The sequence below is a fragment of the Oratosquilla oratoria genome, unplaced genomic scaffold, assembly GCF_046742065.1.
Source record: "Oratosquilla oratoria isolate Oo_2021 unplaced genomic scaffold, ASM4674206v1 SCAFFOLD55, whole genome shotgun sequence".
Lineage (NCBI taxonomy): Eukaryota > Metazoa > Arthropoda > Malacostraca > Stomatopoda > Squillidae > Oratosquilla > Oratosquilla oratoria.
The window spans coordinates 660,775-679,069 of record NW_027467719.1 but is presented as its reverse complement, the minus strand read 5'-3'; the positions used below and the strand labels follow the sequence as shown (position 1 = coordinate 679,069).

General features: G+C 40.2%; 1 protein-coding gene across 1 annotated transcript; it reads left to right on the top strand.

The window, feature by feature from the left end:
* Positions 1-15,862: 15,862 nt before the first annotated feature.
* On the top strand, positions 15,863-16,703 carry LOC143023684 (histone H4-like). Its single transcript, XM_076182296.1, has one exon. It carries the CDS (start codon positions 16,094-16,096, stop codon positions 16,403-16,405), a length of 312 nt encoding a protein of 103 aa, XP_076038411.1. The 5' UTR covers positions 15,863-16,093; the 3' UTR covers positions 16,406-16,703.
* Positions 16,704-18,295: the final 1,592 nt, after the last annotated feature.

Here is an 18,295-nt window from a genome sequence, read left to right as displayed (position 1 = left end):
AAAGCTGATTTGATATCTATAGTACTAAAATATCTATTCTCAGTTCCCAAACTTCTCAAAATGTCACCGATAATGGGTAATGGTAACCTGTCACGAATGGTGTGCTTATCTCAGTTCCCTGTAATCAATAACTGGTCGCATAGTCCCATCAGACTTTGGTACTAAGATCAACGGAAAAAATTCCACTCACTTTTCCTTTGTTCAATAATATCCTGTGATAACATTTCAGTGAATGAGTTTATCTACTACAGCTAATTTAGAGTGAGGAACTCTGTAGGCTGGTATGTAGATAGGTTGGGTTTCCTGGTTTTAACTTAATGTGATGTTTTAAAACAGTTGTTTTGCCTAAGGCGTTCCCCCGGCAAAGCAATTGCTTTTTTATGTTTCATAAGCAAAGCAAATAAAAGCTTCATCCAACTCAGGGCAATTAGTTGATTGTAATAATTCTTTATATCTATTTCTTAAGTCTATGCCTTCTTGTACTGAACAAATTGATGAAGTTGGTAAATTCTATCTCCTCACTATTCTCATTTAAAATCTTAATAGGTTTAGTACACACCTGAATACATCCTAATTGTGTACCTTTCTTTAAAACTATCTCTTTATTCATAGTATTTAATTACTAATACTTCTACTCTGTTCTTATTTGTCTTATAAATCCCTGAGTCCCACTTCAATCCTTTAATTTTAACTGATTCTGGGACTGTAATTACTTCAGAGTCTTTACATTGATTCCTTTCAAACACACTTCAACCTTATTAATTGACATGGGATGTAACAATGTCGACCTTGTTAATCCCGCAATCTGCATTCTCACAGGCATCTGTGGTTGATAATTTAGTAATCTCCGGGATTTCCTGAACTTCTGAGTTGGGTTCACAAATTGTTTTACTTTCTGTAGGGTTGGACCGCTCGGGCCTCGCTATCTAGGATAGAAATGTTATCTAAGGATTCCTTGATTCCTGTCACTGGTCTTAAGTCTGGTTGATTTAAGAATGGGATTAACTGTGACTTCACTAAAATTCCTAAGTCAGCAGGACAAAATTACCATGTTTTTCTTTTCTCATAGTTGCAAATCCTATCAATAAATCTCCTGGAAAAACAGAACTCTTCTACCACTATCACTGGGATGTACAATTGTTCATTTGTATACAAGGCAACTTCTAGCTCAATCTTGCCTAATGTTTTTAAACTGATTTCCAGTTACACCTTGCAATGTGTAACGGATTGGTTTCCAACATTTTCACTCCTGGGTTCAACTGGTTTAAAAACTTTACTAGTAATTACATTAACTACAGACCCTGTATCAATAAAAATTTGAATAGGCTTATTGAACACTTTACCCGCAATGAGAGGGTCCTACAGAAGTTTTACCAACAGTAATTATCAGTTTGTCAGTTTCTTTCATCTCCCTTGCATTCCAATATTTAACACAATACCGCCTATCGGTATATATATGGGGAGGTCTGAAATGGTTTATTCTGTGTCTGGGGGTTTTCCTCTTAGCCCTGGGGGGTACCCGAAAATTTCGGCATTCATGAGTTCTGTGTCCGATTTTATTATGGTAAATACAGAATGGAGGGTTCCTACATTGATACTCATTGTGACCTTCGTATTTGCAATTTCTGCAAATGATCCCATAAAAACATTTCTTGTGCCTTGTGTCCCCATGCATATACAATTAAAACATAGGATTCTGGTATCCCTATCCCTAGATGGACTTCTAGCATGTCGCCTATGTCCTACTTCTGTTTTCTTAAACTCTCTAGAGTTCCTATATTGGCTTTGTTTGATTTATAGGCATTACATATGGGTTTATTGTTCTGGTCTCACTGTAATCCTTGAAGAAGATAATCTACTTCTAAACAGATAATTTGATTTTAAATCTTTGTACAGCCTTTCTGCTGTTAAGTCATCAGAATTCTTTGCCAATAAGCTAAATGAAATCAATTTGATTACCTGTGAGATTTTCATCTTCTCACTAGATCTTTCTATCCAGTCTGAATCTTTCAAGATAGAATTCATGTCTTTTGACCATCTATCTAATCTAGCTAAGTACTCTGTGTCAGTTTCACTTGTCCTAACTTCCTTAATCATTTTACCAATGATCTAATAGGATCCTGATCACATTTGGACATGAAATGTTTAAGAAAGGCTTTCTTGTAATTTTCATATTGATTAATTAATTCCATTTGCTGAAAGTTAATGACAAACCTCGCCCTTCATGCTCTGGATCTATATTCTCCTTGAGAATCTCAATCTTACGATTCTAATTTGTAATGTTTTTACTTACTATATGAGTTTCAATGAGGTTCATGAACTTGTTTTCACCATATGTGTTAGACTCTCCTGTGAATTTTGGAATATTTGTATTTGATGTGTGAATTTCGTGTCTCAACACGTTAGAATTCTGAGGGGTACTCATACTTATTACTAATACCTTGCTTTAGCCTGGCTGCTTGCGATGTCGCTTCGTGATGTCAATGTCTGGTTTGACGTCCTTCTACGGTCTTGTCATTCGTCAACGACGTTGTTCCTCCTCCATCACACACTCTGCCTTGAAGACCGCCTTGTAGATGATGATCACCTTGAAGAATCTTGAAGAATGCTTGTTCCCAACGTAGCAGTTACTTGAAGTTGTAGATTTCTCTCGTAGTCGTAATACACTCTTGATTTTGGTTGTCTTGTTCCCGTAGACTTCATGCGCCACTTCTCTTCGGAGATGTTTAACACCCAGTTCGTTCGTCGCACCGCTGAGCACCCCTTTCACCTCCCCTTGTCACCACTGTCACTTAAATTTGACTTGTAATATCACTCGTCTCAAGGCCCCATGCCTTCTTTTTCCTGTAGTCTCACTATTTTCTAGGCCCCGTGCCTAGTTCTCTCGTCCTTTGGGTTAATAAAAGGGTGGTGAATTTTCTTTCTTTCACTGTAATTTCACCTGCTTACACTCGGGATCTCTTTCTCTCGTCTCTACATCGTCTCCTGATCCTCTCTCGATCCTCTCTCGACACCCTCTCTATATCTTCTCCCGAGATCCCGTATCCTACGCTAAGCTACCTTCGTCTGACGTCACTAATTTTTCTAAACCAATCTCCAGTTACTTTTCAAATAAATGTCACTCCTTATGGGCGTGACTTTGAATTCATGCACCAATAGTTTTTTCCTCCTTCTCCACCTTGCACCAAACCGGAAAGCCATTACAATGCCACTAGCGATATTGTTTACCTCAGCATTAGTCAAACGAAGCTAACCTGCGCTTACAGAGTTTGATTACACATCGATTATAAAACAGTCACCACCGTCGGTGTGTTTACATAGACAAAACGTCGCCCTCACATAGACATAACATCGCCCTCGAGCAGGCGTCGAGTCTGAATTATTCTAATGCCCTAGCTCATTTCCATTCGTACACTACCGGCCTCTTACAAACGTCAGCAGAGAATATCTTAGCAAAAAGAGCAAACAGTGAACACTATAAAAAGGTATGGATAAAAAGAGAAATGAGTAAAGAGGAAAGAGAGGAGGAAAAATGAAAAGACAAGAAGCCAAGAAAAAAAAATGAGAACAGAACAGAGACAGAAAAAGAGAAATTCTATTGGAAAGTAGTGAATATGAAAGTGAGGAGATGGACCATACCAGAGAAAAACACAAGGGAAACAGAAAATACAATGGTAGTAGCAGAAAATTAAGTGTCTTACAGAAATATAGATGGATTAATAACAAGATTGAATGAGCTGAATGATTATCTGAGGGAAAAAGAACCGGACATAATGGGAATTATAGAGACAAAATTGAAAGGTCCACTACCACCCAACAGTGTAGGACAAGATGCATATAATTATTGGATTAGAAATAGAGACAAAACAAGGGGGTGGAGTTATGTTCCTGACTAAGAAGGATATAAACGTGAGGTGTGTCACATATGGAAAGAATATAGTAGAGATGATTATGATCGAAGTGGAAGACAGAGATAGGAAGAGCAGAAAGTTTGTGATAAATTATGTGCCTCCAAAAACAGCCTCGTGGGAAGAGAGTGAACATAAAAGTATGTTAGAAGACACAAGGATAACATTAAATAAGATAATGGAAGATGGAGGAAGAATAGTTATGATGGGCGACTTTAATTGCAAAGAAGTCTGCTGGGAAGAGATGACCGTAAAGGGTGGAGACGACTCATGGGGAAATGTTCTCGAGATGATTATTGACCATGCAATGACACAATGGATTCAAGAGAACACTAGGTATAGAAATGAAGAAGAACCATCGAGACTAGACCTAATAATCACATCAGAACCTAAAATAGTGGAAAAGATTGAATATAAGACACCAATAAGTAAAAGTGACCACATATTGATTGAACTGGAACTAAATGAGGAAAAATACATGAAAAGAAATGAACAATATAGAAAAGGAAGAATGATGTATGATAAAATTAATTTTGATAAAATAAGAGAATTCTTTCAAAAAGAAAACTGGGAAAGAAAATACAAAAAGGAAACACCAGTGGAAGAGAAATGAAATAGTTTGGATATATATATATATATATATATATATATATATATATATATATATATATATATATATATATATATATTGCTAATAAGAACACGGGTACGTGTGTTCACTTATGCAAAGTAGACCACTTGGAAAAAGAAACTAACGAAGCAGTGCGCTTTCGTATATTACATCTTCAGTGCAAAAAGTGTAAGATGTAATATACGAAAGCGTTCTACATCGTTAGTTTCTTTTTCCAAGTGGTCTACCTTGCATATATATATATATATATATATATATATATATATATATATATATATATATATATATATATATATATATATAAAAGGAGTGGAAAAGTATGTCCCAAGACAAAAACAAGAAAAAGAATATGTAAAGTGCTGGTACAACAAAAGTTGTAGGGAGTTTAAAGACAAAAGAGATAAAGCTTGGATACAATGGAAAAAAGACAAAAGACCTGAAAAATGGAAAATATATACTTGTTATAGAAATGAATATGTACAAGTGTGCAGAGAGGAAAAGAGAAAATATGAAAAAGATGTCATTGAAAAATGTAAAGATCAACCAAAACTATTTTACAGATTTGTAAACAACAAACTGAAAAACAAACAAGATTTGGAGAAATTAAGACAAGGAGTTGAATACACAGAGGAAATAGAAATGTCAGAAATTATGAACAAGCATTTTAAATTGGTGTTTACAAGGGAGAACATACAACCTGGAGAGATTGAATGGGATGAGAAAGTCGCCCCTATGAAAGAAATAGAAGTAACAAAGAATGAAATAATGAAACACTTGAGTAATCTTGATGTCAGAAAATAGCATGGACTAGATGAAATAGCAAGCTCGATTTTGAGAGAATGCAGAAATGAACTGGCAGACAAAATACATAGCATAAACAGTTCCTTGAAAGAAGGAAAAACTCCAAAAGATTGGAAAAAAGCAAATATAGTACCTATATATAAAGGGGGAAATAAAGAAGACCCTACCAGCTATAGACCAGTCTCTCTATCAAGTACAATAGCTAAAATTTGTGAAAGAATTGTCAAAAGTAGATGGGTACTTTGAAGTAGTGGGGGGGCTTAAGTATTGCAATGATGGGCTGAGCTGTACCAGCCAGGTCCTACCATGCTGGAGAGGTCAACCGTGAGCTTTCAGACAAAAACTGGCCACCCTTGACCAAGTTCCTTCGCGGACATTCACCACATCAACCCCTCATTCATAATCACTTTAAAGAAAGCCCTGTGGCGATGGCTAGTGACGATGGGGGCAGGAGAAGGTGATCTCTTGGAGCCTCTAATCACGAACTACACATAGGCGATGTGGGCAAGAAAAGTCGCTCTTGTGTTGGGATAGAGGCAACAACACAGTTCGGTAGCTACCCACATGACTGAGAAGCCCTGTTCAGGATCCACTCCGCTCACCCCACATAGGGAGGGGGCTAGAAAAGGTGCCCTAAAAACAGCTTGCCTCGTTTCTACCTGACTGGGGAACCGCCCCCAGTAAGGTCACCCTCATTGCAGTCAAGACAAACCCATAAATAATAACGACCCTGGTTTGAACTCGGAACCGGACCAACTCCCTGCAACCCCAGCTTCTGATAACGACTTCAGCCACCTAAGGACCATTCTTCTGAGCACTCTCAACAGAAATCACCGGGACACCAGGGTGATGAAATTACTGGTGGTAATCCAAAGAGCAGGGTACTTTTCTGCTCAAATATTTGCTTTACTCTTGATTATGAAGAGGTTTATCTCTTAAGCAAGAAATATGGTAGAGTGGAACGAATCAGACTGAAACTCTCAAATGATGGTAGTTCATATGACTGCTACATAGTATTTGTTGAAAATAAATCTGCACTTGAAGCATTGAATGGATTAAATAACCACCTTGTGAATAATTCCATGATCAAAGCTTGCCTTTTTAATATAGATAACTTGAGAAATGAGAAATGCGACTTTATTCCAAAAGAAGAAACAGTTCAAAGTATGCCCCCTAGGAAGTCTCCTGCCATACTCTGGTATGTTGCAACATACAGAGAGGACAAGGAGAACTTCTTGAGAGCCTCAGAATGTAATGAAAATAAAATAGGTACCGTCCCTTATGAAAACCTAAAGAAATATGGCAGGAGTATCTTGATAAAAGTAGGTAATGATACCCAAGCCAAGCTTCTATCAAACTTCAGACCCACCAATCATGGCAACATAGAGCAAATAACACCCCATAAGAGCTTCAATACCTGCAATGGCATTATTTTCTCTGAAGACCTATATGATTTCTCTGAAGAAGAAAAATTGAAAATGTGCCCTGAGAATATACATGAAGTAAAAAAAATAAGAGGAAATAATAGTTCCATCCTCTTATATTTCTCTACCACAGTCCTCCCTGATGTAATAGTCATCAAACACTCAATATTTAGAGTCAAAAGATATAAGGAACGCCCAACTCAATGTTACAACTGCTTAGAATATGGTCATATCATCTCAAAATGTAATATTAACAAAAAATGTGACAAATGTTCTGAAGAGCATAGGGAAGACAGTATCTGTTCAAACGTTCCATACTGCCTCCATTGCTCTGGTAACCACTCCCCTAGATCTAAGGAATGCTCACGTTCTAAATTTGAACAAGATATCCTCGAAATAGCCAATTCTGAACATATCAGTATTGGCAATGCAAAGCGGAAACTAATGGGAGCCAATAGAAACCCCAACTCAACCTATGCTGACATAGTAAAGAAAATGAAAATAAAATTAGATAATAACTTGTCAAATCCTAACACTGTTGCACACAAGGATGTTTTAACTGGAATTCCCAAAACCCAGACTCCAGTACTTAACACTAGTGCTGCAGCAAACCCTATTAATAGTGCGGACCATGATAATATTTTGCCTGATCCTAATAATCATTCAAAAGTTAAAAAGGCTAGCTCACAAAACAACCCTCGAACTACCAGCAGCCTATCTACTAAGCAAAAAACTCAGAATGTGCCACCTAATAGTAGATCAGCTGATGAAAAAGAAAAAGGATCTGAAACTAGAAACAAAATCTAGAATAATAACAATAAAAAATAAACCGACAAGGCCGAAGACTCTGATGGATTCATATAACCACCTGTCAAAAAGAGAGTAAAAAACAAAGAGAACACAACAAACTGATTGTGATACCTCCAAAACATTAGACTCGTTCATGGAAACAGATAATACTACACCTGAAGCTACTACTTCCATACCGCTTCCCCAAACTACTGGCAAGATGGAAACTGCGGAGAATGTCTCTCCAGACTGCCAAGGGAAATCTACCAACTCCCGTACATCCCCGAAAAATCTTCTTGAGAACCTTCCCCTATCAAGTACTCATGAAAGGCTGAAAGAATCTCAACCTTCCAAGATAAAAAGACTACAGAAAAACTTCAATCCCCAACATACTACTCCCTCTAAGGGAATTATGTCTGTCAGAGGGAAAAAATAACCTATTCCAAATTCAAAGATATCCTACAGTGGAACTGCAAAGGAATAAGAGCCAGATCTGAACAGCTAAAGGTCATGCTACATGATTTTAACCCAGGAATTATTTGTTTACAGGAGACAAAGATAGGCAGTAACCCGTATAATCCTGGATTAAACTACTCTATATACCATTCGCCTCCTCCAGGAGATATTGCCCATGGTGGAGCAGCAATAATAATTCATACATCAATACCACACACAGTCTTAAATCTTGTGACATGTCTGCAAGCTGTGGCTGTTGAAACTATACCAGATAAAAAAATTACTATATGACCTCTCTTTATCTTCCACCTAAATGTGGCTTCACAGAACATGACATTCAAGACTTAATTAACCAGCTCCCAAGCCCATTCTTATTGCTTGGTGGTTTCAACTCTCATAATCCTCTCTGGGGAGGTAGCATATTAAATGCTGAGGGGAAATTAATTGAGAAGTTTATTGACAATAATCCTATCACCGTGTATAATGATGGATCTATGACTTACCATAACATTCACAATAATACAGCCAGTGCCATTGATCTAAGTATATATTCATCTTCCATCCATCTCGATTTTATATGGTCTGTGTTACCATAGTCACCCCTGGTGTTTATTACGTTCTCTAATTTTGTAGGCTGACCACTATTCCTGATGTGTTTACATTCATGGACGTAGATCCACATGCTGAAATCTAAGTATTCAAAAATTTAATATGTCTGAAAAATATGTTTATTCCTGTGAGATTATGATGCTCTAGTGATGTAAGAATTCATAGAAATATTTATTGTAATTGCTTTTGGTGTATGATCAATGTATGATTTATATTTTACACTACTGACTATATCGCGGGGAGAGTTGAAACATTATTGGAACTGTCGTCGATAAAAAGGGAAAAGGGAACGATTGCAATTCCTCGCTTGTTCCTTCTTCTGTATGTGGTTTGAATTAGATATATAAGTCTTTTGAAGATAATATGGTTGAAAGAATATAAAATGGGGATATATAGTGATAAAACGCACAGAGGAAGAGTAATAATGGATATAAACGGTACGTTGTAAATGCATGATTTGTAAGGATTAACATTTTGAAGTGATTATATTATGAAGAATCCAATATTCATAGTGCTTGTAGAAGTAGAGCCTGGTTAGGAGACTATGTGAAGGTTATGTAATATGAATATCATATATGGAATGTAAACCGATTAATGGTGCCTTTAATTTGTATATACATTATATGAGTGGAGAGGTGAGATAATGAAACACCTCATATGTACTGAGAATATATTATATACTTGAGTCTGAGATGCAATAATCAAATATATACATTTGATTCTATATTGTTAGGTTTATTCAATATAGGTTTAGATATAATTACCTACTATCTTTCTATATCCTCCATTTATGATGATAATGTGAAGTAGGGATTTCTTTTCTAACTGAAGGGGATGATGAGATATGCTTGTTAGAGAGGGAACTATGCAGTAAGAAGTGAAATTGATATCCGTTATTGTCACTCCACCTTTAAGGGATGAGGCAAGATCTGTTGTTGTCCTCCTAGATCCTTTATTTACTAACCAATTGCTTTAAGGTTAGGGGTGGTAACGTGACAGTTGGGGGCCCAACGTCCGGGATCCAGAACCAGACAAGGAAGCCACAACCAGTGCTTCTCCCACACAGGAACATCGGCCAGAGACAAATACAAGTAAGAATTCCACACGTAGGAACCCTATAGTAAACTCCCAAGGACAGAGGTACGTTGAAAAGTTTAGTCGAGTGGAAGTGTGAAATATAAAGTGAAATATAAATCATGGAAATATACGGCGACCAAGTAGAAATGGGTAGTGACCATGGTGACGCAGTGGAAGTGCATGGGCAAAGTGTTGAAATAAATCAAATAGTTATGAGTAAAGCCGTGCAAGTATTTATGAAAAATCCCGATATCCATAACTTGTACCAGCTTAAGTTAGAAGACTTGCGCCGGTTAGCGGAGGAATATGAAATTATTGTGTCACGCACTCTCAAGGTTGACGTACAGAGAGAAGTCATAACAGCCTTAATCGGAAAGGGAATTATTGGCAGAATTAGTGGGAATGAGTCAGAGAAAGAAGAAGGGCAGTTAAGTGGCAATGTAGAGTCGGATAAAGGTGACTGGCGAGTGCAAATTGAGATAGAAAAAATCCGAGCAGAGAAGGAAATAAGACTAAAAGAGATAGAGAACGAAATAAGACTAAAAGAGATAGAAGTCATGGGCACACAAGGAGGAAGAAACGCAGGAGGCGGAGGAGATGATAGGGTTAGTCAGTTACCCGAATTTGTAGAAGGAGAGGCAGAAGACTTCTTCATCCAGTTTGAAAAAATTGCCACCATTAGAAGATGGGAGAGAACAGATTGGGCGATGTTGGTCCAAGCGAGGTTCACGGGGAAAGCAAGGGAGGCCTTTGCATGTTTGTCGATACATGATTCAGTTAGTTACTATAGAGTGAAGGAGGCTGTGCTCAAGACAGTAGAGATGACACCTGAAGTATATAGGAGGAAATTCAGAAATATGAAGAAGACAGATGGACAGACGTATGGCGATTTGGCCAGGGAAAGTAATATGAGATTTGAGCGGTGGTGTAAATCTGAGGGAGTAGAAGACTTTGAGGACGTGTGTCACGTGGGTCACGTGACGAGACTTGGAGGGCTGTCGGCGCGGACGTTTGGTCATCCCCCGCTGACCACGTGATTCGCCCGAGACGAAGCTTGGTGCTAGTGAACCAGAGCACCTGACCGGCCGAAGGACTGTCATCGTGAGGTCCAGACTTGGCTTCAGTGCTGCCAACTGTCCCTATACGAGGTCACTACTGCTGTGCGCATGCGCAGATCCATGCCCTTCCACTCTCCCTCACCCTCCCGGACGTGCAAAGGAAGGGCATGGAGAACCTGGAAGGCACTTCTTTTCCGACGCTCGTCGTCGTCGAAGGACAAGAGAGACCTGTCTGCTTGCCGAGCAGGCCACTTCAGTCTCTTTCTCCCCACCCAGGGAAGTTACAATTTGTTTTTATAATTTAATCTTTTGTGTAGCTTAATTTTAGCCTGTGTTATTCCGAATAAACACATTTTGTTGGTGTGTCGTGTGTTTCTCTCGCCTTCTCAAATTTTCCCGAGTATTACCGTTCGAACCTATTTGACAACGTGAAACAGTTGATGTTGTTGGAGCACTTTACAGACATGATGCACCCCAATATCAGATATGAAATCTGTAGGAATCGAATTAAGAATGTAACGGATGCAGCAAAGTTAGCGGATGAATTGACTGTAATGCGGAAGATGTGTACAGGGCAGGTGAGCCACAAGCAAGGTGGAATAAGGAATGTGGGACATGTTTATGGAAGGAATAACCAGAGAGTAAGCCACTTTGATTCTAGACAGGACTACTACAATCCCCAGAGATCACAACCTCATTATGTTCCGCAGTATCAAGAGAGGAGTAAACCTAGGAACCCACCCCAGTACAGTCCTATGAGACAGCAGAATTTTAACGGTTACATGAACAGGCAGGAAAGGTCACATGTAAAATGTTATGGGTGCGGAGAAAGTGGTCATGTGCAATATCAGTGTAGAAAAGTGCCCAAATCCGCTGGATTGACTGTGGCATGGGAGAAACCACAAGTGAGCTTGGGTGTGGAACCTAAGAGGAAGGAGACAATTGTTGGTAGTTTCCAACCATTCATAACAGAGGGGATGATATCGTTACCTGGAGGATCGAAGAAGCAAATAAAAATCCTAAGGGATACTGGAGCAAACCAAAGCCTAGTCCTCAGAGAGACACTAGAGTGGACCGAAAGTTCATATGCTGGTGAGGAGGCTAGAGTGAGAGGTTTAGGTGCAGGAATAAATGTCCCATTGCATTATGTAGAGATAGATACGGGATATGTCAGTGGCAAAGTGAGAGTAGGAGTTAGTGAAGAACTCCCTATAAATGGCGTGGATATGCTGTTAGGTAATGACTTAGCTGGGGATAAGGTGGTCCCAGAGCCAAGAATGATTGCTAAACCCCTCGGGAATGTGAAGGATGGGAATGTCGACGTGCAAGGTGAAGGAGATGTCTTGGATGTTGGAATTCGGAAGGAGGTCCAAAGTGACTGTGGAAATGGAGAGGAAACTCCAGTCGCAGGGAGCAGGAAATCTCTGAGCGGAGGTGAAGTAGATGCAAGTAAGGAGAGTGCGGATAATGGAAGTATTCAAAGAATTTACCCAGCTTGTGTAGTGACCAGAGCCATGATGAGGAATAAGGAAACTAACGATGAGGATATGGGTCTAGGTGATATATTTGATGAGGAAAAGGAACATGAGCCTGTGAAAGATGAAAGTGTGGTGATGAATTTAGAGATATCCCCTGATTTCAATGTTGGAAGGAAGGAACTTATTGATGCCCAGCGCAATGATCCTACTTTGAAGGAATGCTTTGGAGAAGCAAATAGAAATGGTGTGTCTGATGATAGTTCTATTGGATTCTATCTTCACGACAATGTACTGATGAGGAAGTGGAGGCCTGCGAGTGTACCCGCAACGGAGCATTGGGAGATGAAACAACAGATAGTGGCACCAAAGAAGTATAGGCATACATTGATACCCTTGTCTCATGAGTCTAGTTTGGCAGGACATCTAGGAGTGAGAAAAACAGCAGGGAAACTGTTGACTCATTTTTATTGGCCAAGCTTGAAGCGAGATGTTGCGGAGTTTTGCAAAACTTGTGACATATGTCAGAAAGTGGGTAAACCAAATCAAGCAATTCCACGAGCACCATTGCAGCCCATACCAGCATTTTGCAAGCCGTTCAGCAAAATCATAATAGATTGTGTTGGACCTTTACCGAGAACTAGGAGAGGGAATTCCTATTTACTGACAATAATGTGTGTAGCCACAAGGTTCCCGGAAGCTATTCCACTAAGGAGTATTCATGCCAAGAATATAGTGAGAGAATTGGTGAAATATTTTTCTTGGGTAGGACTTCCAGAAGTGATACAATCTGACAGAGGAAGCAACTTTACTTCCGGCATGTTCAGGAAGATATTGAAGGGCTTGCATATTGAACAGAAGTTAGCTAGTGCATACCACCCACAATCACAAGGTAGCTTGGAGAGATTCCACCAAACTCTTAAGAACATTCTGAGAGTATATTGTGAGGATCTTGGTATAGAATGGGATGAAGGAGTCCCACTAGCTTTATTTGCGGCCAGAGATGCAGTACAGGAATCGACTGGATTCAGTCCATTCGAACTAGTGTACGGCCATGATGTGAGAGGTCCTTTGAGCATGATGAAAGAGAAGTGGCTTGGCAAGAGTGATGACCCACATCTATTAACATATGTGTCAGAATTCAAGAGTAGATTGATGAAGGCGAGGGAACTGGTCGCAGAGAATCTGAAGAATGCACAACAGGAGATGAAGAAGTGGTATGACAAGAAGGCGAGGGTGAGAGAATTCAAACCAGGTGACAGAGTTTTGGTGTTATTACCTGTCCAAGGGGATCCCTTGAAGGCAAGATATTGTGGTCCATGGACAATTGAGAGGAAAGTAGGAGAGCTGAACTACATCGTCAACACTCCTGGTAGGCAGAAGAGAAACCAGTTGTGCCACGTAAACATGATTAAGCCATATCATGGAAGGGAGGCGGAGACAGAAATGTCCGAGGAGATGAATGAGTTGGGTTGCGGCGTAGTAAGTGCAGAGCAAGTAATAGATGATGGAGAGGAGAAATTCAGCAGGTGTGAGGAGAAGAACTTGGAAAACTCGACAGTGTTAGAAAACCTAGAAACCCAACTGAGTCATCTGAGCAGTGAAAGGAGGGATGATATCATCCATGAGATACATAAGTATAGACCATTATTTTCGGACACTCCAAGAAGATGTACCGTGGTGGAACATGATGTCCACGTAGGTGATGCCAGGCCGATGAAGCAACATCCATACCGAGTGAATCCACAGAAAAGGGAAATCATGAAGAAGGAAGTCCAGTATATGTTGGAAAATGGATTAATTGAGGAAAGTAACAGTGCGTGGAGTTCCCCGTGTGTGTTAGTGCAGAAGGCAGGTAGTGATTCATACAGATTCTGCACAGACTTTAGGAAAGTGAACCAAGTGACTAGGAGTGATTCTTACCCAATACCAAGGTTGGATGACTGTATCGACTATGTGGGAAAGGCGAAGTTTGTCAGTAAGCTCGATATGTTGAAAGGGTACTGGCAAATAGGTTTGACAGAGAGAGCCAGGGAGATCTCTGCCTTTGTGACAATGGATGGCTTGTATCAGTACCGGCTGATGCCATTTGGAATGAAGAATAGTGGGAGTACATTCCAAAGATTGATTAACGAAGTATTGGCAGGAGTGAATGGGTGTGCAGTCTATATCGACGATATTGTCATATATTCTGAGACTTGGGAAGACCATGTGGAGCAAATTTCAAATGTCTTCCAGAGACTGAATGATGCCAACTTAACAGTGAATTTAGCCAAAAGTGATTTTGCAAAGGCAAAAGTTGAGTACTTAGGATATGTGGTAGGCCAGGGTGAGGTACAACCTGTTGATGCCAAGGTGAAAACTATCAACGATTGTCCCGCTCCTAAGAACCGTAGAGAGTTACTACGATTCTTAGGCATGAGTGGTTATTATAGGAGATTCTGTAGGAATTTTTCCACAGTAGCTTTACCATTGACTAGGCTGTTGTGAAAGGGTACTAAGTTTGTGTGGGATGCACATTGTGAGGAAGCTTTTGTGACTATTAAGAGGATGTTAACGAGTGACCCTATACTTGTCACTCCTGATTTTGAGAGGCCGTTCAAATTGTACGTGGACGCGAGTAACGTTGGAGTAGGGGGGATTTTAGTTCAGGAGAAAGAGGATATCGACCACCCAATATGTTATTTTTCAGAGAAATTCCTCCCTTATCAGAGAAACTACAGTACAGTTGAGAAGGAGACTTTAGCCTTGATCCTTAGTTTGAATCATTTTGACATATAACTGAGAGGGTACGGATATCCTGTTTCTGTGTTTACTGACCATAACCCCCTGGTATTTTTATATAAGATGAAGAATGACAACCAACGGTTGACTCGGCGTTTGATGCTACAGGACTATAATCTGATCATACAGCATGTAAAAGGAGCAGATAATATTCTGGCGGACACTTTGTCCCGTCTTCCTTCTTCAACATGAGTCAATCCAAGGATCGCCTCATGTCTTAAAGGGGGAGGGTGTTACCATAGTCACCCCTGGTGTTTATTACGTTCTCTAATTTTGTAGGCTGATCACTATTCCTGATGTGTTTACATTCATGGACGTAGATCCACATGCTGAAATCTAAGTATTCAAAAATTTAATATGTCTGAAAAATATGTTTATTCCTGTGAGATTATGATGCTCTAGTGATGTAAGAATTCATAGAAATATTTATTGTAATTGCTTTTGGTGTATGATCAATGTATGATTTATATTTTACACTACTGACTATATATGCTTGGAAGGATAAAGATAAAACAACACCCGACATTGGATCCACTCTCCTGACTACGCTTCGGACATCGATCGCTCATCGCTCATGCCCAACCTGGGACTAAACAGGAACGTGCTCTCTACACGCGGGAAGAAAACTCTACTCACTTCTCGTAAGATACATACACACACCTTTCATGAACATAACCACGCCCCACGCACATACATCTACACATACTTTTTCTTCGACTAAAATTAGCTTCCTTTCTAACTCTCTCTTATATTACATCTCATTTCAGTTTACCTCCCAATAAACATTTTTCTATTTTCCACCTTTCTCTACAACTACACCTACCATTTTCTCAACATTCGGTGATTCTATTCCCAGGCGTCGACGCCGCCGTCCAAGTTCCGTGCCCATTTCTCCTGAACCACCACCACCATCCGCCCCTAATCGCTCATGAAAAAGCGTGCTGGCAATAGCCCTCTTTTATACACTACTATCTTTTAATTTTTCTACAGACATTCTTCCCCCTCACACAAAAACCTATCCCGCGCGAGCGGGTGGTCTTACCTAGCTAATCCATAATCCATAACCAACGCAAGCTTTGTCATGACCAGTCGTGGGAAAGGAGGAAAGGGACTTGGAAAGGGAGGCGCCACGCACCACCGCAAGGTTCTCCGTGATAACATCCAGGGTATCACAAAGCCTGCCATCTGCCGTGTGGCACGACGTGGAGGAGTCAAGCGTAACTCTGGACTCACCTACGAAGAGACACGTGGAGTTCTCAAGGTCTTCCTCGAGAACGTTATCCGCGACGCTGTCACCTACACGGAACACGCCAAGAGGAAGACAGCGACTGATATGGATGTCGCCTGCGCCCTCAAACGCCAGGGCAGAACCCTCTACGCTTTCGGAGGTTAATCAAGCCCAGGCAGGCAGGCAGGCATGGGGGAGGGGAACGAACGAGACACGTGCACGCGCGTGCTTCACTTCTCGCCCTCAGTCTCCTCTTCTCTCCCACCAACAGCTCCTTTAGGAGCCACATAACTTTACAAAAGAGATAGACGATATAATTGCCCTACATTTACTGTGGTACTATGCACTTCATGGTTCACTGTCAGTGACAATGAGTCATTTCAGTTACGTGCATATTTCATGACCGACTATCACAACCATGGCCAAAGAAAAGAGCCTACGCCTCTAGTACGAGCTCCTTCTCCCTCCCTCCCCCTCTCCCTCCCATTTAGTTAGCATCTTAATCATTGCGCTGTCTTCTTAATTCACCGCTCACAATTCCATAACTGTACAATCCAATCAATCACCAATTGTGTAGTGGTGGTGCAAGAACACACTTCCACGAACATGGATTTTGTTAAGTAGAGGGAAAAAGTGGTCGTACTACTACTACTACTACTACTGCTACTACTTACTAGTAGTAGTAGTAGTAATAGTAGTAGTACAATTTTGATGGAGCGCGTTTCAATTACTAGTATTTATCTGCCGACAGTTGTGCGCTAGTCCAGTTCAATACAGCTCAGTTACGTGCATATTCCAGGGCCAAGGCAAAATGCCTACGCCTCTAGTACAAGCTCCTCCTCCTTCACTCCCTCCGTCCCTCTCCCTCCGATTTAGTTAGCTTCTTAGTCATTACACTGTCTTTTTAATTCACCGCTCACAACTCCATAACTGTACAATCCAAACAATCGCCAATTGTGTAGTGGTGGTTCAAGAACACACTTCCACGAACATGGATTTCGTTAAGGAAGGAGGAGGAAGAAAATATGGTCGTAGTAGTATTACCATTCTGATGGAGCGCGTTACAATGACCAGTATTTAGCTGCTAGTCCAGATCAATACACTTCAGTTACATGAATATTTCATGGCCAACTATCACAACGAGGGCCAAGGCAAAGTGCTCTAGTCCTGTTCAATACTACCTACCTGTGAGTGCCGATTGCACTATGTATGGAAATATTGTATAATGTATGGAATTGTAATAGCGTATTGAATTGATGTACATGTAAAGAGATGTATTACATACACTGCGTGCCAGAATTATATGCAAATTGATTTTTATGTTCTAACTCCGATAGTTTTTAATAAAAAATTAATGAAATTTGGCATGTTATATGGCAACACTAACACATGCGCAGATCTAAAATTTTAAGCTAATCTGCGCAATAGTAATCAAACGGCAGCCATTTTGGTGACTTGCAGCCTGTTTAAGCGTGCCAACTTTATATACAAGATGGGACGTAAAGGTGCATTGAGTCAAGCTGAGAAGTCTAAAATTGTCCAAAGTATTCATAATAAGATATCTACCTTAGAAATAGCCAAAGAATTGGACCTTGATCATTGTACAATTAAAAAAATTGTTACTAACCCTGAACTTTGCAACGGACGTTCTGACAAAGGGAAAATTCATAAGAAAGCACCTGTGTCGCGTCGAGCCATGAGTAGGATCAAGAGAAAAGTCCGCCGTAACCCTCTTGAAACTAGTAAAAACGTTTTTGAAAACGCTGGAGTTCCTGATGTGCCCAAATCAACTCGATGCCGTATCCTGAGGACGGTTGCAAAATGTGGAAAGCCAGAGGTTCGTCCTCCATTAAAGGATATCCACAATAAAAAGAGGATGGAGTGGGCAAGAAATCACATGAAGGTAAATTTTGAAACTGTTTTGTTCACCGATGAGTGTCGAGCGACCCTTGATGGACCCGATGGGTGGAGGAGAGGATGGTATCGTAATGAGGGTCCACGTCCCCACCGGATCAGACGTCAACAAGGAGGTGGTGGTGGTGCAATGTTTTGGGC

Excerpts from the sequence above, each read along its gene's own strand:
- LOC143023684 (XM_076182296.1), top strand. The coding sequence starts at position 16,094 with ATGACCAGTCGTGGGAAAGGAGGAAAGGGACTTGGAAAGGGAGGCGCC.